Source organism: Pongo pygmaeus, chromosome 8 (genome assembly GCF_028885625.2).
Source record: "Pongo pygmaeus isolate AG05252 chromosome 8, NHGRI_mPonPyg2-v2.0_pri, whole genome shotgun sequence".
Lineage (NCBI taxonomy): Eukaryota > Metazoa > Chordata > Mammalia > Primates > Hominidae > Pongo > Pongo pygmaeus.
In genome coordinates, this window is record NC_072381.2 from 13,994,255 (window position 1) to 14,019,479 (window position 25,225).

Below are 25,225 nucleotides of genomic sequence, written 5' to 3' on the forward strand. Positions count from 1 at the left end.
ATACAGTGTGCCTTCAGTACCTACCTTCCCACAGATCAAAACCAATATGATCCATTTGGATATAGTTGTGCTTCAGTATCATTTTAATATAAAGCATTAAGGATGGCGTCATTTATATGATACTGGGACGCAAACTTTGAAATCATGTTTTCTATTTTATCCCCAAGAATGATGACTGATTTGACATCATTGGAGCACAAAACCTGGTCCACTTATTTAGATGGTAATCTGAACTCAGTATGAATACATGTGCATAAATATTCTGCCTGTCATCCTATGACCTTGACATGTGAGTTATATATGGCGTTGGAGGGATGAGCAGTAATCACTAGTGCTCATGAAAAGATCGGGGGATGATGTGTTGGAGATCTGGAAGGTAGGGCAGTTAAGACATTTTTTGATGGACTGTCAACCCATCACTTGTCAAGTGAACTGATAATGAACTCTATGAATACTCCATGAAGCCTTGCATGAAATCGTATAGAAGACCAAATTATTAGGGATAATAGCACCATAAATTATGTAGCACTTAATAGTCTCCTAAATGCTTTCCTCTAAAGCCAAGGTAGTTAACATTCCCATTTTACACACGAGGTAGCAAAGGCCAGTGACTTGCCTGGGTTACCGCAGCTACTAAGCAGTCTGGCCAAGGCCTCTGATCCCAGCCTAAGAGATGCCTGTGCTGTGCCAGACAGTCTTGGGGGCACTTCAGATGTTCTAGTGAATTTAACCCTAATCACAAGTCTATGAGGCAGGTACTAGTTTTAATTTACAGAGAAAATTAGAGCAGGAAGATGGGAGGCAGCCAGTGTTCTCCATTTACAGATGAAGAAACTGAAAGTTGAGGAGGTTGTGCAAATGGCCAAGGTCACAAAGCTGCCAAGCATCAGAGTCAGGTTTTGAAGCCAGCCCAACCAGCCCCAGAGCCTGTGCTCTTAGCGTACTGGAACCTGCTGGTCCTCTGCATTCAGGTGGCCTGGTTTTGAATCAGTTCTCCCATTTGCTGTCCAACTCTGAATAAGTTACTTTACTTCCCTGTGCCCCAATTTCCTCATCTGAAAAAATGCGAATAATAACAGTTACCTACCTCATAGAGTTGTGGGGCTGAAAAGATGACTCAGAACATATTAAACACTTAGAACAGAGTCTGGTACAAAAATAAGTGTTCAATTAGCTAATATGATGATTAATCACTAAGCTATATAATTTCCCAAAGCGTTTGAAATATGGTGTATAAAATTCAGGTTCAATCTATTAGGTTGGTGCCAAAGTAATTGTGGTTTTTGCCATTACTTTTAGTGCAATTACTTTTGCACCAACTAATACATTGAACTTTTCAGGAATGTGTTTGCTTATTAGCATAAAGGACGTTTACATTTTCTATCATCTGGTTTCTACCTGAGCAGAGATTTGCAAACCCACAGGAGTCTGCTGAGATCCCTGCAGAGCCTCGCTGTCAGTGGGCTTGGGGGTGAAGGTGATGGGGTTCAGACCCTCTCCATGTGCTGATATTGGACAAAGAATTTTGCAGCAAAAAGAAGTTTGAGAATCGTTGGTCTACAAGACTCTATAGTAGGGTCACATGGTGGCTTCTGTCCATTACTACGGACGCAACTCCCTGCAATTGTAAAAGTTCAAGGTCCCAGCTCTGCTGGGCAGAGTGTGGTGACTGTAATGGCATAGGGCCTGCCCAGAGAGTAGGTGGTTTGAGCACAACTGTACTCCTCACCTCTCTTATATACTGTCTCTCGTAAACAGCTCGCAGTCATATCATGGAGGAACTCGAGACTCAAACAGAGCAATCCAATAGAATGGGCTGTTGACGGCTCCTGAGCAGGGGTAAGTCATGAAGGAGCCTGGAAGGATGGATAATCTGGTTGTGTCATATAGGACAAATGGGGATGGCCAGGAACATGGAACTAGGCAGGACGGCAAGGAGCAGCTCTGGTAACAATGGGCACACAGAGGATGCTGAGTCCAGGGTGGCAAATGTCTACACTGGGGCATGTATTGGAGAGGAGAAGGAAAGTTGTTCCCTTACCAGTGAAAAAACAGGCAAGACTTAAGGATATCATTGAGGGGCACAGAAAAAAATTGCCTGGCTCCTAAAGCTTGGCCAATTTGGAGAACTGTGGGCTTGCTTTCAAAGCAGGCACAAGAATAAGATGACCGGGATTGGAGGAGGAGTGGGAATGACGGGCTTCAGTTGCCATGAGGTGCTGGGGCTGTCACCGAGGTGTTCAATCACAAAGACATAGCGGGTGGCTGCAGGGGTGGGACAGGGGCTCTGGCAAGATATGGAAATCTTCCACATGGCTTTGACAGCTGAACTCTCAGCTCTGTGCTGGGCAAGCCAGGAAGCCAGAAATAGAGATTCAAGGGCTACAGGGAAGACTCACTGGGGTAGAAGACTCAGAGAAAAATACAGAGCAGCTGACATTTCCCCAGACCGTTAGCTTCCCCCCTCCACCACCAGGGATACCTGGCCAGGCTGCACTCCTCTCTCAGGGGAGGGGATCGCTCCCTCCCTCCCTCCCTCCCTTCCTCCCTTGCTCCCTTCCTTCCTTCCACTGGATGGGACGAGTTGCAGCAGAGGCTGCCAGATGAGTAAATCTGCCTCCTCATGTCCTCCTGGATCCCCTTACAAGAAAGGACAGGGTGCAGTGGGTGGGATGTGTGGAGAAGGGAAGCCGTTCCAGGGCATAGCAGAGCTGAGGAAGAACACTCAGTCCATTTTAGGAAACGGAAGAACAAGCCACTCCTGGACTTGTAAAAAGTTCTGCAACCAAAATAATCATTGAGCACCTCTAGACAGGAACTCCTAACCCAAAAAAAGGGATGCTTAGATCTGTGTAGCACAGTGGTAGACAAATAATAAATATTTACCAAACAAGCAAGTACCTGAATTAAGCAATGTGCCCAAAATCAAACTGTGAGTTATGGATTAATAAAAACGATGACAGCCACAGATTTGTTACCCCTTGGGTCCCTGTTACCCCATCCTTATACTCTACATAGAGGTGTGTGCACACGTGTGTGCCTTTCCCCTGTAAATAGAGTTGTTTGCATTTTGAGAACTGCATTGTGAGTTGAGTTTGTTTTAATCTCCCCAATCCCTTCTTATCCCCCCTTAGCAGAGAGACAGAAACTAGGAGCGTGTGGTTTAATGTCTTATCCTGAGGCTCCCATCTGCATAGAGTCTCCTATGGGGCACCATAGGGAAGACGTGGAAAGGATTTTGTGAAGATATCATAGAAAAAATAACTCAGTAGTAAAAGAAACAACCACCTACAATGTTCTGGAGGGCTAAGTCTTCCCTCCCTTTTCTTCTCTCTCCCTTCACGTTTGAGCCACATGAAATTGTCCTCTTAGCAGGACAAAGTCTGCCAAATATTGGCAATTTCAAATGGTTTCAATGAATACATTTTACAACAGGTTAAAATTGGCATCAAAGGGACAAGGGGCACAGACATGGAGGTGGTCCAGGAAGAAGGGGGAGGGGGCAGGGGCGCAAAGAAGGGGTGTTGCCAGGCAACCGGCAGTGTGGACCCATCAGGCTGGGGAGAAGGGGATGGTCTCTTCTCTTCTCCTCAACCAGCACCTGAGTGTGTGTGTGTGTGTGTGTGTGTGTGTGTGCGTATACGCGGCGGGGGGTTCCCTAGATGATCGCATCAATCTGCTGTATCCTGATGCTCAGCCCTCTCTCACAGCCTCTCGGGGACACTGGAATTCCCCTTTGTTCTAACCAGGGCAGAAAGAAAGCTTACCAACTTTTCCACAAAGGCCTTGACTGAAGAAGGAAGATGGATCGTGTCTCCTCCCTCCTCACCAAGAGGGAAACGACTTAGCTGCTTGTGCTCCCCAAGAGTATATTTTATGGACTATTTCTTATTCCTCTCCGTCACTCAATGCGTTTTTGATTACAAATAGATTTACTATTGCGTTATCTGTCTGTGCTCTATATCTTAACACGTCTTTCTTCACCATGTGCTTTTCAAATGTTAAATATTATCAGCCACCCCTGGGGGCTGGGAAGACATCTGTTTTGCTCATTTGGTGGAGTGCCCAGCTTTTCAGAGAGGAGCCTAATAAATGATGATGAGATTGCAGTGAGGTGTGAGGTCAGCCCAAAGTGGGGCTGCCTGAACCCCTTTGGCTCTTGTTTTAGGAGGTGGCCTGGTGGCCTGGGAGGTCCCAGACAGAAGGTTCATAACACTGAGTCCCTCTGTCTGCTCCCAGCTTCTGCACATGCCTTCCCAGCCCTTGGCTGCGACAGTAACTCCTGGTGGATTTAGACCAGACAGGAGCAGATGGCAGACCTGGAGCATGCCTTGGTAGATGCCCCAGCAGGCAGACCACAATGAGCCCACCTGCCCACACTGCTCAGTTGGGAAGATATGGAATCAACTCTGTATTCTCTGCTTGGCAACATGCACTTTGGGGGGGATTCCTGCTTTACTTGGTAGAAAACAATCTCCTGCATTTTTTTCTTTTTTTGAGATGGAGTTTCACTCTTGTTGCCCAGGCTAGAGTGCAATGGTGCGATCTTGGCTCACTGCAACCTCCAACTCCCACGTTCAAGGGATTCTCCTGCCTCAGCCTCCCGAGTAGCTGGGATACAGGCATGCACCACCATGCCCGGCTAATTTTGTATTTTTAGTAGAGATGGGCTTTCACCATGTTGGTCAGGCTGGTCTCAAAGTCCCGACCTCAGGTGACCCACCTGCCTCGGCCTCCCAAAGTATTGGGATTACAGGCGTGAGCCACAACACCTGGCCATCTCTTGCATTTTTGCAGAAGAATATCATTAACCACAGAAGTCGCTAAGATTGGGCTATGAGGGTGAATATAAACATGGGTGTGCACCTGTGAATAGAGAATCTAAGTTTAGGCCGGACGCAGTGGCTCATACCTGTAATCCCAGCATTTGGGAGGCCGAGGTGGGTGGATCACCTGAGGTCAAGAGTTCGAGACCAGCCTGGCCAACATGGTGAAATCCCGTCTCTACTAAAAATAAAAAAATAAGCTGGGGGTGGTGGCAGGTGCCTGTAATCCCAGCTACTTGGGAGGCTGTGGCAGAAGAAGCACTTGAACCCAGGAGACTGAGGTAGGAGAATTGCTTGAACCCAGGAGGTGGAGGTTGCAATAAGTCAGTAAGCCGAGATTGCACCACTGCACCCCAGCCTGGGTGACAGAGTGAAGCTCCATCTCAAAAAAAAAGAGAACCCAAGTTTATTCGCCTATTTTAGGTAAGACTATTACAGTTCTAGATTTTTAAAAAGTCATACTTTTTTTTTTCTAATCCCTAATAGGCCAGACTATTTACTTGCCCTCAATGCTATTTTACTGACAGCCCATATTAATGTACTTGACCTTTAAGATGGGATATCACCAGCATTGCTGTCAGACAGAGGAAAGTGACAGGAAGGCAACCATTATTTCATCCACTGCTGTGGAAGTTTCTTCCACACCTGCTAGCCCGAAACTTATGCATGACACACAAGTCCTTCATGAGGATGTGTCACATGTTTCAGGCTTTCCCAGATAGGTTAGGAAGTGAGTTCAAAGGAATGAAATGACCTGGGTAAGCCCATCTTCAGTTGCAGACCTGAGATAAAGTTCGAAGTCTTTGGTTGCCATCGTTTACGGCTCTGGTGTCAGGGGCTGGCAGAGGAGCATGTTCCAGCTGAACTATTAATAGATCATATCTTGGGTTTTTATTATATATACTGGTTATGGTGCAGTGAAAAGAGAATGGTCTATACTATCAGAGGACCTACGCTCGAGCTACCTATACTTAACTAGCTATGTGACCTTGAGCAAGTTATTTAATCTTTCTGAATTTCTGTTTGCTTAGCACCTACTTTACACAGTTACTGTGAGGATTAAATAAGATATGCTCCATATAAATTCTATAAATTGTAGGCCAGGTGTAGTGGCTCATGCCTGTAATCCCAGCACTTTGGGAGGCCAAGGCGGGTGGATCACCTGAGATCAGGAGTTTAAGAGAAGCCTGGCCAACACAGTGAAACCCCGTCTCTACAAACACACAAAAATTAGCCGGGCATGATGGTGGGTGCCTGTAATCCCAGCAACTCCGGAGGCTGAGGTGGGAGAATCACTTGAACCAGGGAGGCGGAAGTTGCAGTGAGCTGAGATCACACCACTGCACTCCAGCCTGGGCGACAGAGTAAGGCTCTGTCTCAAAACAAAACAAAAAGAAAAAGAAAAAAAAAAGAATTGTAAAATGTAGTCATTATTGTGCCAAACATCCAGTATTATATCTGGGTAACCCCAAACAATTCGATTGCCTTCATGATATTTTCTCTAGCTTAAGTTGTTTTCTATCTTCTACAGTAGGAATCCCCAACCCCTGGGCCAAGTGAGGAATGGGGCTGCACAGCAGGAGATGAGCAGCAAGAAAAGCTTCCTCTGTACTTATAGCCTCTCCCCATTGCTTGCATTACTGCCTGAGACCCGCCTCCTGTCAGATCAGCAGCAGCATTAAATTCTCGCAGGAGCACAAACTCTACTGTCAACTGTGCACGTGAGGGATCCAGGTTGCACGCTCCTTCTAAGATTCTAGACCAGGTGCAGTGGCTCACACCTGTAATCCCAGCACTTTGGTTGGCCGAGGTGAGTGGATCATGAGGTCAAGAGATTGAGACCATCCTGGCCAACATGGTGAAACCCTGTCTCTACTAAAAATACAAAAATTAGTTGGGTGTGGTGGCACGTGCTTGTAATCCCAGCCACTTGGGAGGCTGAGGCAGAAGAATCACTTGAACTCAGAAGGCAAAGGTTGCAGTGAGCTGAGATTGCACCACTGCACTCCAGCCTGGTGACAAAGCAAGACTCCATCTCAAAAATTAAAAAAAAAAGATTCTAATGCCTGATGCTCTGTCACTATCTCCCATCACTCACACGTGGGACCATCTAGTTGCAGGAAAACAAGCTCAGGGCTCCCACTGATTTGACATTATGGTGAGCTGTAGAATTATTTCATTATATGTTACAATGTAGTAATCATGGAAATAAAGTGCACAATAAATGTAATATGCTTGAATCATCCTGAAACCATACCCCCCACACCCCATCTGTGGAAAAATTGTCTTTCATGAAACCAGTCCCAGGTGCCAAAAAAGGTTTGGGCCTGCTGCTCTAGAAATAGCCATCCAAAAGAAATACAACGTGAGCCACAAAAGTTAGCCCAATATAAGATTTTAATTTTTTTTTTTTTTTTGAGATGGAGTCTTGCTCTGTTGCCGGGCTGGAGTGCAGTGGTGTGACCTCGACTCACTGCAACTTCTACCTCCCGGGTTCAAGTGATTCCCCTGCCTCAGCCTCCCGAGTAGCTGGGACTACAGGCGCACACCACCATGCCTGGTAGAGACAGGTTTCAGCATGTTGGCCAGGATGGTCTTGATCTCCTGACCTCATGATCTGCCCACCTCGGCCTCCCAAAGTGCTGGGATTACAGGCATGAGCCACCACACCTGGCCAAGATTTTAGTTTTTTTAGCCATATTTAAAAAGTTAAAAGGTGAAATTTATTATATATTTATTTTATCTTAATATATCCCAAATATTATCATTTTAACACGGACTCACCAAGGCAAAAATCATTTACAAGACATTTTACTTAAGTTTCATAGGAAGTCTTCACAAGCTGGTGTGTGGTTTATACTTGCTCACAGCTGGCATGTGATTTATACTTGCACACATCTCAATTTGCACTGGTCACATTTTGCTCAACGGCCACATGTGGCTGGTGGCTACTGTACCACGAGGTGCAGCTTAGATCTTTCCAAATGCTTCTGCCTTGGTTGCTTTCTCAGGATTATGAGCCCTGCGTAATACACGGCAATAATCTAACTGCTATCTTTAATTCCCTTAGAAAACACGGACTAGTCACAGTTTGCTCCACTTCTCAGAATCATAGGGACTCTTTGTTCCTCTATTTGCACACAGTGGACAGTTGTAAATGTCTTGCCAATGGCCACTAAGGGACTGGGTCAGAGGGGAGAGATGTGGAAATCCTAGGGCAGCTTGGAACTTGGAAAGGAGACTCACATCATGGGGCAGCTCCCTAGAGAAAGCAAGGTGCGAGGTTCACTGTGGCAGAATTGAGGGGATGGAGAGGACTCCTATGTGTAAAGCTCTTATCATCAAAGGGAAGAAGGGCCGGGCGTGTTGGCAGTGGCTCACGCCTGCCATCTTAACACTTTGAGAAGGACCAAGGCAGGAGGATCACTTGGGATCTGGAGTTGGAGACCAGCCTGGGCAGCAGAAGGAGACCCTGTCTCTCTAAAAATTTAAAAAATTAGCAGGGTGTGGTAATGCACATCTGTCAGCCCCAGCTACTGGAGAGGCTGAGATGGCAGGATCACTTGAGCCCAGAAGGTTGAGGTTGCAGTGAGCTGTAATCGCACCACTGCACCACAGCTGGTTGATAGAGCGAGACCCTGCCTCAAAAAAATGTGGGGGCCAGGTGTGGTGGTTCACGCCTGTAATCCCAGCACTGTGTGGAAGGCTGTGGTGGGTGGGTCACCTGAGGTCAGGAATTCCAGACCAGCCTCGTCAACATGGCGCAACCCTGTCTCTACTAAAAATACAAAATTAGCTGGGCATGGTGGTGCAGGCCTATAGTCCCAGCTACTCGGGAGGCTGAGACAGGAGAATCGTTTGAACCCAGGAAGTGGAGGTCCAGTGAGCCAAGATTGCAGCACTGCACTCTAGCCTGGGCGACAGAGCAACACTCTGTCTCAAAAAAAAAAAAAAAAAAAAAAAAAACCCAAAAAATGGCGGTGGGGAAGCAATTCGGCCAACCAACTCATCTAAAGTGATGGGGAGAAGCACTGAAACGAAGCCTGCCTAGCAGTAGAAGGTCAGATTGGTTTTTCTGGCACTGGGCTTGCTCCCTGTGAGACAGGATATCTACAGTCTCACAAGCCTCAAGAGAACCAAATAAGGAAGGGCCACACCTCAGCCATTCCATTCAAGTGAAAATCCACTCTATTTTTATGAAGGTCAAGAGAAAGAGTCCAGAATCTTTCCTACTAACGGCTTCCTGTACCCCATCTAGCAACTCTCACTGTCCGGAAATTCTTACTTAAATCATTCTCACTATGGCTAAAGCACACTTCCCTTTCTCTGCTCTCAAAACACTCCCCCAAATATACATTCGGGTCAGAAAATACATGAAGAAAATAATTTTCAAGGAGCAAGGATACGACGAGACTTGGGGAGTTCGGTGGACCATAAAACATGCTCTGCCCTCCATATCTGGCTATAGCATCTTCCAGAAGAGGCAGTTCCAAGACTAAGATGACGGTGGCTCCTCTCATTTTGATGAAGGCTTTTTTTCTTTTTTTTGGAGGGGGGGACAAAGTCTTGCTCTGTCACCCAGGCTGGAGTGCAGTGGTGTGATCTTGGCTCACTGCAACCTCCGCCTCCCAGGTTCAAGTGATTCTCCTGTCTCATCTTCCCGAGTAGCTGGGATTACAGGCATGCACAACGACACCGAGCTTTTTTTTTTTTTTTTTTTTTTTTTTTTTGTATTTTTAGTAGAGGCAGGGTTTCACCATGTTGGCCAGGCTGGTCTCGAACTCCTGACCTCAAGTGATCCACTCTCCTTGGCCTCCCAAAGTGCTGGGATTACAGGTGTGAGCCACCATATCCGGCCTGATAAAGGTTTTTTTTAAAGTACATTTCCAACTGGTGGAAACAATTTTGGAAGACAGAGCAGAAGATGCTGTCTGTGGGCTGAACTGCAGGGCAATCTGTCTATGCAACCTGCATGTGTCCACAACCAAGGCTGCAGGCATGTTCTGGGGCTGAATGCTCACGTCACCTTCCAGCTGCTCTTAAGTGGAATTTCAGGACTTAAGGAGCTACCTGGTAAAGACGTGGGTGTCAGGAAATTGCCTGTGGATTTAGGGATGAGCGTCTCGAATATTAATTCCTAGTATGTCACTCTTGACCGTTTGCCCTCCCCTACTGTGAGTAACGTATGATCTACTCAGAGCAATAGAGGATTTGGAAGCACAGATTTCACTTGGTAATCTCAAAGTGCTATATGGAATAAGCATGAACATTAGGATGACAGTCATTTTTTCTCTGCAACCCAGAGAAGGGAAATGTTATGCTCGGAGTGGCCGAGTTTACAGTGCTGCATGAAATTATCTGTGTCATTGTCTGCTTACTGCATCCTCCTGGCAAGAGGCAAATGGGGAGTCGGTTTGGATGCCATCAGCTTTCTCACCCAACATTGATGCCATAGAAGCTCCTCTGCTATGATGAGTTTCCTATCCTCATAGTGGGTAAAAACTAACCTCCCCCATCTGCCCCATCTTATTAATATCTTTCAGTCAGCCACCCTCATGCAAACCCATTTACTTCTCTGGGGGAGAGAAATACTTGCTCTAAACCTGACTCTCCATGTTACAAACCTTGTCAGGTCAATGTAGGTGTCTTTTCCACCCATCCCCATCTCTACAGCTCCAGGTCAAAAGATCAGGAAAGGCATTGCTTTGTCTAAGGCTTACTACAAATGTTCTGAAATTATTCTTAACAATATCAGTCTCAGTGTTTAATATATTTTGATGACTAACGTATACATGAACCTGAAGGCTACCACTCTCTGAATGTAAAATATGAAATAGTTTAGGTCAAATGTTTTATTAAAAACCTAGAGGTGGGTCCAGATGAGCTAGAGAATCCAGATTCCCTTTAGAAAGGATACTGCCCAGCAGATAGAATCCTGGGCAACAGAATTTTGCAGAGGAGAAAAAAAGAGTGATAGATTTAAGCTGCCTTTCATGCAGTAGTGTTAATTTTGTTTCTCCAAGTTTTGCTAAAGCCCATTCTGCAATTAATTTAGAATCTTTCCATATATATAAATATAAATACATATATGTATTTAGCTTAACACACACAAACACTATCTATCTATCTATACATAGATACACGCACTATCAATGCCTAGATAGACAAATAGTGCGTGTATCTATCTATGTATAGGTAGTGTGTATATCTCTCAATATGTAGATAGATTGTGTATGTATCTATGTATAGGTAGATAGTGTGTGTATCTATAGATAGATTTTGTGCAAGTGTGTGTGTGTGTGTGTGTGTGTGTGTTAAGCTAAATCCTCTGTGAAACAACTGGTACTCTGGCAAGAAGTCTTTGGGGGAAGTTATGTCAAGGCATCTCAGGGTTTGTCCATTCTTTCATTCAACAAGACTTTATTTAGTGACATTATGTGCCTGACCCTGGGCTAGGTACTGGGGATACACCATGATGGAGACACAGATCTAGCCCTCAAACTGTTGGGGGCTCCAGGAAGTGATAACAAGTACACAACCAATCACAGCGAGGTGTGGCCGTGTCATAAGAAAGAAACTCAGTACAGACTAGGCGGAGGGGGTCAGGGAAAGCCTTGGTGGGGGGTGTCTTCCAAGTTGTGATGTAAAGACCTAAGAGAGACCAGCCAGGTGCAGGGCGTGGGGGTGTGGGAAGGAGCGTGTTCCAGGAAGTGAGAATAACACAGGAAGCCTGTTCTATAAAGCGGTGGAAAGGACATGAACTTCTCTCGTTCGCCTAATTCGACATTTTCTTGATTTTATAGGGTTGAGGACAACTGTTCCCAAACTGCACACATCAGTAAGTAAATCTATTTTTTTCTGAAAGCAGGCTGGCCAAGAGATAGTTCCTAAACTGCCATTTGAGGTCTCATTTCCCATTCCAGAAGGTGGCTTCTTTCTAAACCTCCAAGCTTTGATTCAGGAAAAGCATGTAAAATACACCAGACCACTCGCCTATAAACTCTTTGCACTGAGTCTTGACAATTTGAAGCTTCGAATGTTTCTCAGTTAACGATTCTGCTAATTAACGAGATCTCACTCAATTTGATGGTTTCCCTTTATTGCCTCATTCTTCCAAATTCAAACCACGAATTTGACTTTTAATGACTTTAGGCATGGAATCTAGCCTAAAACAGCCGTAATCTAAAATGCAGGAGAACCCTATTATAGGGATATATTAATCACAGCATTTACTTGTAATAGTGGGAAAATTATTTTTTAAACCCTTTAAATATACTCAAATGGGGAAATGATTAGAAAATAATGGTATATCAATTTCTAGAATTTATGCAGCTGTTGAGGAGAATGACAATTTACAGTATTACAGTAACTTAGAAAATGTCAGTGAAAGACAATGGTAAGTGGAAAAGGGAAAATAAGATATGTAGAATTATACATGTACTATGATTACAGCCATGCAAGAAATATAAATATGAAAAATGCTGGAAAGAAATCCACCAAAAAGGGAACAACACTCGAATTAGTGTCATGTGCTTATGAGCCTTTTTCCTATTTTCTGTTTCCTATATTGCATTTATAAAGCCTTTATCATTTGAATCCTATTAAAAGTATTCACTCAAAGTCAGCAGTTTGAACATTTTCAATTCCAAGCAGCATGTACAAGGCAACATGAGATGCAAGTGTCTGCATGAGAGTTTCCCCTTTGAAGTAGCATCTCTTCCCCCATGAGCAGATGGCATCCTCTCAACCCACTGATGAACTGCAGCTTCCTCACAACAAAATGTGATAGAGAAGGAGACAATGCTCTAGGACTCAGAGATAGACATCTAAGAATAAACAGCAAGCAAATGTAATATAAACTGGCATTGAACAACAGATCTGGAATGATAAACTTTTTAAGTCAGAGTTGGAGACACCATTCTTCAGAGCTTTGGGTCAAACAATGGTCTGTTTAAGAACAAGTTGAAAAGGGTGAGGGTCTATGATTCCAATTACTTCTCCAATTTTGCTGACACTGATGTGTTCCTAGTTGGAATTGATTGATTTCCTGCATCTCAGTTTCTCCAGATGCTCACAAGTGATGCCAATGTCAGCCCATGGGATGGGGTAAGAAGGGGGTCGCTTAGCACTTAGAAACAGGACAGAGTACAGAGACTGTTCCTCTTTAATCTCAACTGGAAAAGAAAAGAGCAAACCTTTAGGCCAGGCACAGTGGCTCACGTCTATAATCTCAGCACTTTGGGAGGCTGAGGCAGGCAGATCACCTGAGGTCAGGAGTTCGAGACCAGCCTGACCAGCATGGAGAAACCCCGTCTCAACTAAAAATACAAAAAATTAGCCGGGAATGGTGGCACATGCCTGTAATTCCAGCTACTTGGGAGGCTGAAGCAGGAGAATCGCTTGAACCCGGGAGGCAGAGGTTGCGGTGAGCTGAGATCGTGCCACTGCACTTCAGTCTGGGCAACAAGAGCGACACTCTGTCTCAAAACAAAACAAAACAAAAAAACAAACAAAAAGAACCAAATCTTTTTCTATCCCCTCTGAGCAAGGAAGATTAAATCAATTTTAGTTACAGCAAGAGTTATTTAGGTTACATTGTAGTTAACTCCTTCCAGGCAGAAAGAATAGCTAACGGCATTGTGGAATTTCATTTTCTAGAAATTTGTAACAATAGGGTAGATGTACATCTGGCCTTGGATGCCTTAGGCTGGTGTACAGACACAACCAAAATAGCACACACACAAAACACCCTGGTGGGTCCTAGTCATTCTCTCACAGATATTAACAGAGATTTAAAAAGTTTACCAAATCCCCCTTCATCCCCAGCTGGATCAAGGTCTGAAACCACATCAGTCACCAAAGAAACTCAGAAAGTTGACCAAAAGTGATTTACCTGTACTAGGAGTTCCAGCTTCCTGTCATCAAGAAGATGTACTTGACATCGGCGGCCCTCCGTCATCTAAGAGGGAAGAGAAATGGTAGTCACTGAGAGTCTAGCAGCCAGACAAAGGGTTAGAGGGTCACCGACGCTGCACTCTGCCAGGCATATTCCTCTGGGCAAAACTTTCTCTGGGAGTCGGCACTGTATAATGCCAGGAGTTGGAAGGATCAGTTAATTCATTCATTCAAAAATATCTATTGAGGCTGGGCGCGGTGGCTCACGCCTGTAATCCCAGTACTTTAGGAGGCCGAGGTGGGCGGATCACCTGAGGTCAGGAGTTTGAGACCAACCTGGAGCCTGACCAACATGGAGAAACCCCGTCTCTACTAAAAATACAAAATTAGCCAGGCGTGGTGGCACATACCTGTAATTCCAGCTACTTGGGAGGCTGAGGCAGGAGAATCGCTTGAACCCAGGAGGTGGAGGTTGCAGTGAGCCGAGATCGCGCCGCTGCACTCCAGCCTGGGCAACAAGAGCAAAACTCCTCTCAAAAAAAAAAAAAAAAAAGAAAATATCAATTGAGTACTTTCTATCTATATGCCAGGCACTTTTCTGGGAGCTAGGTGTACCACGGCACACGAGACAAAGTCCCCATCCTCATGGAGCTTATATTCTAATGAGGGAGATGTAAAATAAATTAGCAAATACATATATAACATATTCTCAGGGGTGGTGGGTGTTGTTCATTCTTCACTTATTCTTCCATTCAATAATTGTACCCGCATGCATTAGGGACAGAGCTCAGGATCCAATCTCTGCCTCCTCTTCATTTATCCCACTTGCTGGTAATCAGTAAGCAGATGACCACCCACCTGGCAATGAATTTGATTTCTGTGTTAGTTAATCAGCCCCCTTCTTGTGTATGACCTGATTCCCTACAGCGCTGTCACCAATAATAGAAAAGCACTGGCGATACGAGCCCACAGGCAAATCCAACCCTGTCCCTTGTGACTTTCAGGACTGAAATCTCTGAGTGGTATAACAGAAAGCCTGGGAGACTCAAGTCTAGCCTTGGTCCTGCTGGTTACAAGGGGCTGCAGGACTCTGGACAAGTTACCGTTTGTCTCCATGCCCCTATCTCACATCCAAAAATAAATGGGCCGAGCCCAGTGGGGTGCTGGTGAATGTTTAACAACTGGCTTTCTGGAAGGAAAAAGCCTGATTTGTAGCACTTGCTGGAGCCTGGCATCACCCTCAAAGGAAATCCTTTGAAGAACAAGGCTTCTCATGGATGTCAACTGGTGACTGTCCTAACCATAAATTGTCCTGCTGCCCTCTAAATACCTTCACTGTGTCTGATTTCAAGCCACTGTCATGACAACACTGCTAGTAATTTCAACATACAGATACGATAGACAAACATAACCTCAAGCTCATAGAAAACAGTTAAGTGCCGTAAAAATAATTAGGAAGGGATAGATTTTTATTATCTTTGTTTGTTAACACCATGTGTTTAAGCATGTGTATATAATTTCATTTTAACAATGGCTATGCTTTACAATTGGCTCCCCGCATTCCTGAAAATGTAGCAATTGGCTCTCCCAGGCTAGTATGAAATAGCTCCAACACTACTCTCTGGACCAGATGACACACAAGTTTCCTTCCTTGCATTTCTTTAGAGGAAATCCTTTAGAGAACTCAATGCCTATTTTATATGACTCTATAGTCCCCACTAAATACAGTTCTTTTCCCCTGTATTTAGCGGCTAACCGGCCACTTGAAGCAGATCTAAAGAAAGGATGCGCATGAGTAGATCCTGGCCTTGTCTCCTTGTCCAGCCTTGAGGGTCCTTCTCATAAACCTTTCCTTGAGGAAAGATAAAAAAGACAGTCTCAGATGAGACACAATCTTGCCTTTACACACTTAGCACAGTGCCTGGCCCTAAGGGAGCTCTTGTTTTAATTTAATTTTTTTTAGACAGAGTCTTGCTCTGTTGTCCAGGCTGCGGTGCAGTGATGCGATCTTAATTCACTGCAACCTCCACTTCCCAGGCTCAAGCGATACTCCCAGCTCAGCCTCCTGAGTAGCTGGGACTACAGAGCAGTCTCGTTTCTCTCATGCACCACGGGACGTACCAACTCTCCAGGCTAAGAATAACGCTGACATTTCTCAAGGCCTGTTAGGTTTGGAACTGCTATCCTGACAAGAATGAGCGTCTCTGCAAATGGAAGCAGGTGGCAGCACAGTCGCAGGCCGAAGGTGCCTACTGCACTTATGGCTCAGTCCCACCCAGTGGCCAGCCATCCTGCATCCTTCGTGACCCTCTCCTTGACCCTGAGCTCCTGGAGACCGGGATTTATGGACTGTATTGTGTTCCCCTAAAACTCATATGGTGAAGCCCTAACCCCCAATGTATTTGCAGGTAGGGCAAGATTAAATAAATAACAAGAAAAGATAGTCTCTTCTCTTCCGGTTCAACAGGGATTATTCACTTATCACCAACATATCCAAAGCTGTCATGAAATCCTATGAGAAAATTATCTTATTCCTTCCTCAAAAGAAGTCATCCCATATTTCCATCAAGTCAGGTTTTCCTTGCTTTGGGATCTAAATCAACATAGCATGTCCTGCTTACATGGGGGCTAATCTCAATATCTCTTGATTCTGAGTTGTAACAATGACTCAGCAGCCCCCAGCTCGGAGAAAAATCAAGAAAAGTTTCACATACTCCTAAACACTCCAACGAACAGATTAAAAACAGAGGAAAAACTTCAATCCACAGCCTTGCCATTCCGCACATACAAGTCAAAGCAGGCAGCTGTGGACATTTGATGAGTCCATGCAAAGTCCTTGTTCACCCGTTGAACTCCTAACTTCAGGTGTTAATTGCCTTAGTGGGAAAACGGGCTCAGGTCCTGTTAGAATCCATCAGCCTTGCCCAGAGTAAGCATCTTCACTGATTTGACTTAATTTTTAAAAATCCATCAGCTTCCTTTCAATCATTCCCTAAGTTCAATGAAAGCCATTACAATTTTAAATTAGACTGAAATAGCTACTGCTATACCAACATGTATAAATGATTCCTTCATCAAAAAAGTACACTAGAAATGTTAATTTCAAGTTTCAATAGGGCAGATAATAGCAATTGCACAGGTACTTTAGATAAAATTTTCAAGCTACACTGATTCAGTTCTCATTGGAAAGAACCTAAGGTCAATAGAGTAAAAGTTTTAAGAAGGAAAATGGTATCACATCCAGAAAGTTATGTTAAATTCTTTTAAAACTTTAATTATAGATTTGAGAAAAGTCTCGACTGAGAATAGGGGAGAGTTTTAAGAAAGAAATGCTGTTTGTTTTCTGCATCTATGAAACAGTTCTGAGCTTCGTGTTATCATACAATGTTAAGGGTATAAACATGCTCTTGAGTTACTCAATCACAGTCTAATAAATTTTATGAAAACAAACTGGTATCTGAAAGACATTTTTGGATCAAATAAAGTTTTAATCACAGTAATAAAGAAGATGAAATGTAGCATTTTTCGAAATATTTTCAAGCTCACAAAGTTCACACTCACACTTAAAGGTCTTCCCTGAGGTTCTCATTTTCATCTGAAAAAAATAATCCTCATTACATAAAACAATCTCACCTTATCTGCTCAGCAATTTAAGGAAGTAACTATTTATCACGATGTTAGTATCCACCCTAGGTCTTTCGCTTTCTTTCCTCTTCTCAACAGTAATTCCTGGGAAATTTACAAACATGCGCCGTATTTTAATGCCTCCCTGTAGAAAGCAAAATGTCTCTGCAAACAGCACAGAGAAGTGTCTAAACAGACTCACCTTTGAATCGTCATGTTTTTGAAGGTACAGCTTTCTTTGGACAGCATTGCTGCGGTTTATTTTTCAAAAGGGAGCACCTGCCTGTTGTTCCATACTCAAGTAAGATCAGAGTATCCTGTTCTTATCACCAGTTCTGAAAACTTCACCATTCTGGGTGTGTACAAAGAAAGAATTGACATCTGTAGCTTTGTCTGGCTTGCCAGACACTCTGAAATTTTCTTTTCAATACTAACAATTGTGAAACAATACTGCTTTCCCTTGTTTTTTTTGTTTTTGTTTTTGTTTTTTTGTTTTGTTTTTTTTTTTTTTTCATTTCCAGCTGTTCAGACACTATTGGAGCCCTGGCATCACCCTCAAAGGAAATCCTTTGGAGAACAAGGCTTCTCATAGATGTCAACTGGCAACCATTCCAATAATCAACTGCCTTGCTACGATACAATTCTAGCCCAAGCAGAGGCCTGCCAAGTGCCCTGTGATTCTAAAGGAAATATGAAAAAGTGTTATTTTGAAAGTAAGTGTCTGCCCCAATTTATCCAACTTTGCTGCTAAGGTACACTCTGACATGAAGACTGCGCAGAAACATGTAAACACATTTATGATACTAGCTTCAGTGACCACAGCAGACTATCAATTGATACGTATCCTGGCCTGGCACGGTGGCTCACGCCTGTAATCCTAGCCCTTTGGGAGGCCGAGGCAGGTGGATTGCCTCAGCTCAGGACTTAGGGACCAACCTGGGCAACATGGCAAAACCACGTCTCTACTAAAAATACAAAAAAAAATTAGCTGGGCATGGTGGTGCACACCTGTAGTCCCAGCTACTTGGGAGGCTGAGGCACTAGAATTGCTTGAACCCAGGAGGTGGTGGTTGCAGTGAGCCAAGATTGCGCCACTGTATTCTAGCTTGGGTGACAGTGAGACTCTGTCTCAAAAAATAAAAATAAAAAAATTAAATGATATATATCCTAATTGTCATGCACGTGGACAGGGATTAAGAGGCAAAAACAAAAATATAGGAGTAGATGTGCAACGGTATTAGGCTTCTGGGTGGTTTACCCCACTCCACCTCACCCAAATATGACTTAACATGTTACTTTTTTTTCAGTTAAAAAAGTGTAAAAAAGAAACTTTATCTAGAAAGATGAATGACCCTATTTGAGGTCAAGCATAGGAAATAGAGAACGAGCAGTTTCTTTCCCAGAAATTTTAGATTGACTATCTTTTTAACATATAAAATCAAATATTAATAGACAAATGACAATGAGTTGTCACATGAGCCAGAATACTTAAGACTGAACACCTGACACATTCTCACCCCGCAGACAGAATTAATGGGAAGCCAGGCTAAGCTCAGTGGCTCAGGACTATAATCTCAACTCTTTGGGAGGCCAAGGAGGGAGGATCATTTGAGGCCAGGAGTTTGAGATCAGCCTGGGCAACAGAGCAAGACCCCATCTCTACAAAAAAATAAAAAAATTAGCCAGGCGTGGAGTGCACACCTGTAGTCCCATCTACTCCAGAGGCTGAGGCAGGAGGACTGCTTGAGCCCAGGAGTTGGAGGCTGCAGTGAGCTATGATCCTGCCACTGCTCTCCAGCTTGGCCTACAGAGTGAGACCGTATCCCTAAGAAAAAAAAAAAAAAAAAAAGAATTAATGGGAAGTCCATTTTGATCAGAAGTACTTTTGAGAGTGCAGATTTTGGAAAGAGGGATTTATAAATATATATTTTTTAGTGTATCTGTCTACAATAGCCTGATATATTATTAAAGGCAGGAGGAATAATTGTTCATATGTAGCAGGGGAGTCTCCGCTATGAGGCCTTACTGAAATAACAAGCAATAACAAATGGTGATTTCAGGATGCCTTGTAATATGGAGAGGTGCAGGGTACCCAGATCAGAGTTGGAATTTAATGTTTCTCGTTTAGGCTTAGATTGGAAACAGCCATAGGACAGCAACTCTGGAACATTCTGCTGCCCACACCACACAGGGACACGGAAGGTAACAGAATTTAAGGTTTGGCAAAGTCTTCTCTCTCTCTCTGTGTGAGATGGAGTCTCATTTTGTTGCCCAGGCTGGAGTGCAGTGGCACGATCTCAGCTCACTGCAACCTCCGCCTCCGGGGTTCAAGAGATTCTCCTGCCTCAGCCTCCCGAACAGCTGGGATTACAGGTGCCTGCCAACACGCTCAGCTAATTTTTGTATTTTTAGTAGAGATGGGGTTTCACCATGTTGGCTAGGCTGGTCTTGAACTCCTGGCCTCATGTGATGCTTCCACCTTGGCCTCCCAAAGTGCTAGCATTGCAGGCATGAGCCACCATGCCCCACCATAGCAAAGCCATTTCTTAAAGACAGCGTAAATATTTTGAGTCAAAAAAAAAAAAAAAAAGAAAAGAAAACCAAATATGTCTTACTAAGAATAGTTGCTCTTTGAATTCAAAACAAAGTCAACCCTATTTGCATGTATTGCTTCCTATCACCTTTTTCTCAACATACCACCTTTCCTTCCTCTGTGTCTTTTTGGTTTAACCACTTGTTGATGTCCTCTTTCTCCCTTTTCTTTCTTGCCCTTTGCAAAATAATTTTTTTTTTTTTTTTTTTTTTTGAGACAGTGTCTGCCTCTGTCGCTCAGGCTGGAGTGAAGTGGTGCGTCCATGGTTCACTGCAACCTCTGCCTCCTGAGTTCATGCGATTCTCCTGCCTCAGCCTCACGAGTAGCTGGGATTACAGGTACCCGCCACCATGCCCAGCTAATTTTTTGTATTTTTAGTAGAGATGGGGTTTCACAATGTTGACCAGGCTGGTCGCGAACTCCTGACCTCAGGTGATCCACCCACCTTGGCCTCCCAAAATGCTGGGATTACAGGCGTGAGCCACCGCACCTGGCCTGCAAAATAATTTCTATGCCATGGTATATGCCTGTGCAGGAGGAGCTGAGAAGAAAGAATCTTAGTTCCACTGTTTAGAAGGTTTTTGTTTCATTTTGCTTTTTATTTATTTCTTTGAGAAAGGGTCTTGGTCTGTTGCCCAGGCTGGTGAGCAATGGTGTGATCTTGGCTCACTGCAGCCTCAACCTCCTGGGCTCAATTGATCCTCCTGCCTTGGCCTCCCAGACAAGCACTAGAATTACAGGAGTGATCCACCACGCCTAGCTTACTTCATCTTTTTAAGCCTTGTTCTTTGTCTGTAGAAGAGGGATAAAATAGCTTCTACCTCTTAGGAATCCTGCAATTATTAAATTAACTAATGTTTGGAAATTTCTTAGTGCTGTACCTGGTACAAAGTATATACTCATCATAATGTTAGCTGTTAATTATTATCAGTTGTATGGTTTTGGAAATACTTGATATGTGTTGAACCCATAGTCCTCGTAAGACAGGAGGTAGATATTATCAGGCTCATTTTATTTTATTTTATTTTTATAGACAGGGTTTTGCTCTGTCTCCTAGGCTGGAGTGCATTGGTGCTATCATAGCTCACTGCAGCTTCAACCTCCCAGGCTCAAGAGATCCTCCCACCTCAGCCTCCTGAGTATCTGGGACTACAGGCACACACCACCATGCCCAGCTAACTGTGTTTATTTTTTGTAGAGACACGTCTCACTATGCAAATTCTTGGACTCCAGTGACCCTCCCCACCTTAGCCTCCCAAAGTGCTGGGATTACAAGCATGAGCCACCATGCCTGGCCTAGAGCATTTTTATAGAAATGTAACGCAGTTGTGCAAACTGATCCTGAGCCCAGAAAAAACATGTGTTTTTTAAAACAAAAACTAAAAAACAGTCAATTGACACATGCATTCTCTTAGTTTCCTGAGGCTAATTTACACTGAAACTATTACAGGGAAGACACTGTGGGGCGGGGCTGAGGGAGGGTACCGTGAGGGAGGAGAGCTGTTTAGTGAGATGTTCACAGGCCCTGCCAAAACATTTTTTTAGTCTAGTTACCAATTGCCTACTCGTTGACGTCGCTGTGAAAAGCAAGCCACCAAGTTGTTTCTGATATTCATTTTTGAGACAATAAATTTACAAGACAATAAAATCAGCAATATTAATGACTCACTAGAATTGCACAAAACAAAGAATTAACCTTCCAAGACATGCTTCAGTTAGGAGAATTACCAATACTCCCCAAACCACCTGAAATGCTATCCTTTAAAACTTAGTCATCAGACAGAAAATTCAGATTTCAAAAGCCAAGGCCCTACCAGTGACTTACCGCTGACAGCACGTCTTCTCCAAGCACAGTCCCTTAAACCACAGGACACCCTGAGGATGTCGGATGCGGGACAGCAGCCCCTCATGATGTGACCTCTGACCCAGGCTGTTGTGTGGCTCAGAAGGAAATTCCAAGGCCATGACTACAACTTCCCGGCACAAGCCATTGTTGGTGCTCCCGGGTACTGGGTCACCTCAAGGGCCACATCCTTCTCTCCACTTCAGTTTCCTTCACAGAAAAATGAAGACTCAAAGTCCAACCTAGGTACCCAAACATTGCAAGACCACAAAATCTCAATCATCATAAAGGACATCACAGCCAGGAGGCGATGAATGAATGCCACGCAGTTACAGCAACCTCAAGAAATTTACAGGAAATACACACATGGAAAGAAAGGACTTCAGGCAATTTAAAATTTGTTAAAAATATTAATCCCTGCCCTGTAATGCCAGCGCTTTGGGAGGCCAAGGTGGGCAGATCACTTGAGGTCAAGATCAGCCTGGCCAACATGGTGAAACCTCGTCTCTACTAAAAATACAAAAATTAGCCAGGTGTGTTAGCACCTGTAATCCCAACTACTGGGGAGGATGAGGCAGAAGAATCACTTGAACCCAGGAGGCGGAGGTTGCAGTGAGCTGAGAGCGGGCCACTGCACTCCAGCCTGGGCAACAGAGTGAAACTCTGTCTCAAAAAACAAACAATCAAAAAAATTAGATACATACAGATAGTGGAATGGTTACTACAGTGGAGTCGGTTAATATATCTATCATCTCACATGGTTACTTTTTTTGTGGGACTAGAGCTGCTAAAATCTATTTATGTAACAAAAAACCCTAACACAATACAATTTTAACTTTAGTCCTCATGTTGTACATTACATCTCTAGACTTGTTCATCCTCCTTATCTACTGTGGTTCTGTATGTATCTACACATCTATGGGTATCCAATAGCATTATGATGTAAACTTCAAATATACACAATCATATTTTTTGTTTGTTTTTTTGTTTTATGTTTTTGAAACAGGGTCTCACTTTGTGGTCCCAGCTGGAGTTCAGTGGCATGATCACAGCTCACTGCAACCTCTGCCTTCCTGGGGCTCAAGAGATTCTCCCACCTCAGCCTCCCAAGTAGCTGGGATTACAGATGTGCACCTCCACACAGGGCTAATTTTTGTATTTTTTGTAGATATGGGGACTCGCCATGTTGTCTAGGCTGCTCTTGAACTCCTGGGTTCAAGTGATCTTCCCACCACAGCCTCCCAAAGTTCTGGGATTACAGCTGTGAGCCACCACTTTCAGCCCATATAGATATATATGTAATATATATAAAATAATATAATATATTATATATAATAAATATAATAATATATAATATACAATTATATTATATAATCATATATTATATTATATATCATATATAATATATATAATTACATATGATATAATATAATATATAATTATATATCAGGATATATAATATAATTATATGCTATAATATAATTATATGATTTATAATATTATATTATATGATATAATATAATTATATATAATTTATTATATATAATTTATTATATATTATATTATTTATTATTTATTATATTATATATTAATTATATATATTTATTATGTATTATATGTCATATAATTATATAATATATCATATATTATATATAATAATATATGATATATTATATATGATATATTATATTATATATTATATATGATATATATAATATGATATAATATATCATATATAATATGATATATTATATATCATATATATGTATGATATATATCATATATCATACATTATATGACATAATATATTATATGATATATATGATATATTATATGATCTATAATACATAATAAATATGTATAATAAATAATATGTAATATATAATATAATATATAATAAATAATATATAATACACAATAAATAATAAATAATATAATATAATATAGAATAAATAATACATGTGTTTATTAATTCATCTATCTGGGCATGGTGGCTCACCCTTGTAATCCCAGCTACCTAGGAAGCTAAGGCAGAAGGATTGCTTGAGCCCAGGAGTTCGAGACCAGCCTGGGCAACATAGTGAGACCCCATCTCAAAAATAAAACTCATCAATTCCCTGTCCACGCTTCACTTATACCAGGGAAATAGCACGTATTACAACAGTGGGCAAGTGGGGTATCTGCCCAAAACCTTTAAAGGCCAAAGGTTGATTGTAATTTTTTAATACAAATTTTTATTTTATAAAAATTTTATATAATCATTTTTATTACCATTGTAATATGATTTTTATGATAATTTTTCCCTCTGGTTTATCTCTAGCTTACTTTTATTCAGTTCTCAAGTGATATCATATTGAAATAAGATGACAATGGAAGGAAAGGAGACACAGGCATGAGACACCAGAAGCCTCATTCAGAGAGGATGACCTTGTTCCTATTTTGCTCTATGACCTCTGGCAAACGATTCCACCTGTCTTGATTGTGACTCTCCTGGATTTAAAAGAACATACGCAGGTGTGGCCAGGCACGGCGGCTCACTCATGTAATGCTAGCACTCTGGGAAGCAGTGGCGGGAGTATCATTTGAGCTCAGGAGTTTGAGACCTGCCTGGGCAACATGGCAAAACCCATAAACAACAATATGAAAATTAGCCGGGCATGGTGCTGTGTGCCTGTAGTCCCAGCTACTCGGGAGGCTGAGGTGGGAGGATTGCCTGAGCCCAAGAGGCAGAAGTTGCAGTGAACTGAGATCAGGCCACTGCACTCCAGCCTGGGCAACCGAGTGAGATCCTGTCTCAAAAAACAAAAAACAAAACACATGCAGGTGTGTCCTTCAGGTTCTTGGCTGCTGGACACAGCTGCAGCTTATACACCAGATGGAAGTTATTAAGTGAGTGGCTCTATCAGAAACAAATTAACATGACAATATTGATGTAATAGAAAATGGAAGTAGCAATGCATTCTTCAAAGCTCAACCCTCTGCGGGTTTGCACTTAAAGTCATAACCCGGGCTGGTGTTTTACTTGCGGATCTTTGGAAAGCTCATCCTAGTGACGCTGCTGCTGCTGCTCCTGCAGCAAAAGGAAATTCGGTTTTCTCTGATAATGCAAAAGAGAAGTCCTGGTGTGGGGACCCAGCGGTCTATGTGATTCAAGCCACAAGTCCTCCAGGCCGAGCAATTAACCATCTCCACATGATGCTACAGGGCAGCGTGTCAGAAAACATTAATAATCAGTCTCTGGCCCTAAAGTGTAGATGACGAGGCGTGGACCCAGGCAGGTAAGAGGCTGGTACAACAGGAAGCTCTCCTGAGGGCGTTATGGCACCTCGCTGAAGAGGAACTCCTACCCACAGCTCAGTTGTGTAATGTGGGGAGGTGGGGTGCGCTTTCCACCTTCCAACCAAACAAGCTATTGGCATGAACAAAGGACAGGTGTGACAGATG

The 25,225-nt window shown here is 43.1% G+C and overlaps 1 protein-coding gene across 22 annotated transcripts in view; it reads right to left on the bottom strand.

Moving 5' to 3' along the window:
* The window catches only part of FRMD4A (FERM domain containing 4A), a 531,042-nt gene that overhangs the window by 201,832 nt on the left and 303,985 nt on the right, over positions 1 to 25,225 (bottom strand). For 21 of the 22 annotated variants that reach the window (XM_063669580.1, XM_063669588.1, XM_063669577.1 and 18 more), the window contains one exon: positions 13,720 to 13,785. In XM_063669580.1, coding sequence (XP_063525650.1) covers positions 13,720 to 13,785 — 66 coding nt within the window. Of the gene's footprint in view, positions 1 to 13,719; positions 13,786 to 21,763; positions 21,801 to 25,225 lie in introns of those variants that run through there. The other variant, XM_063669585.1, reaches the window with a different exon arrangement.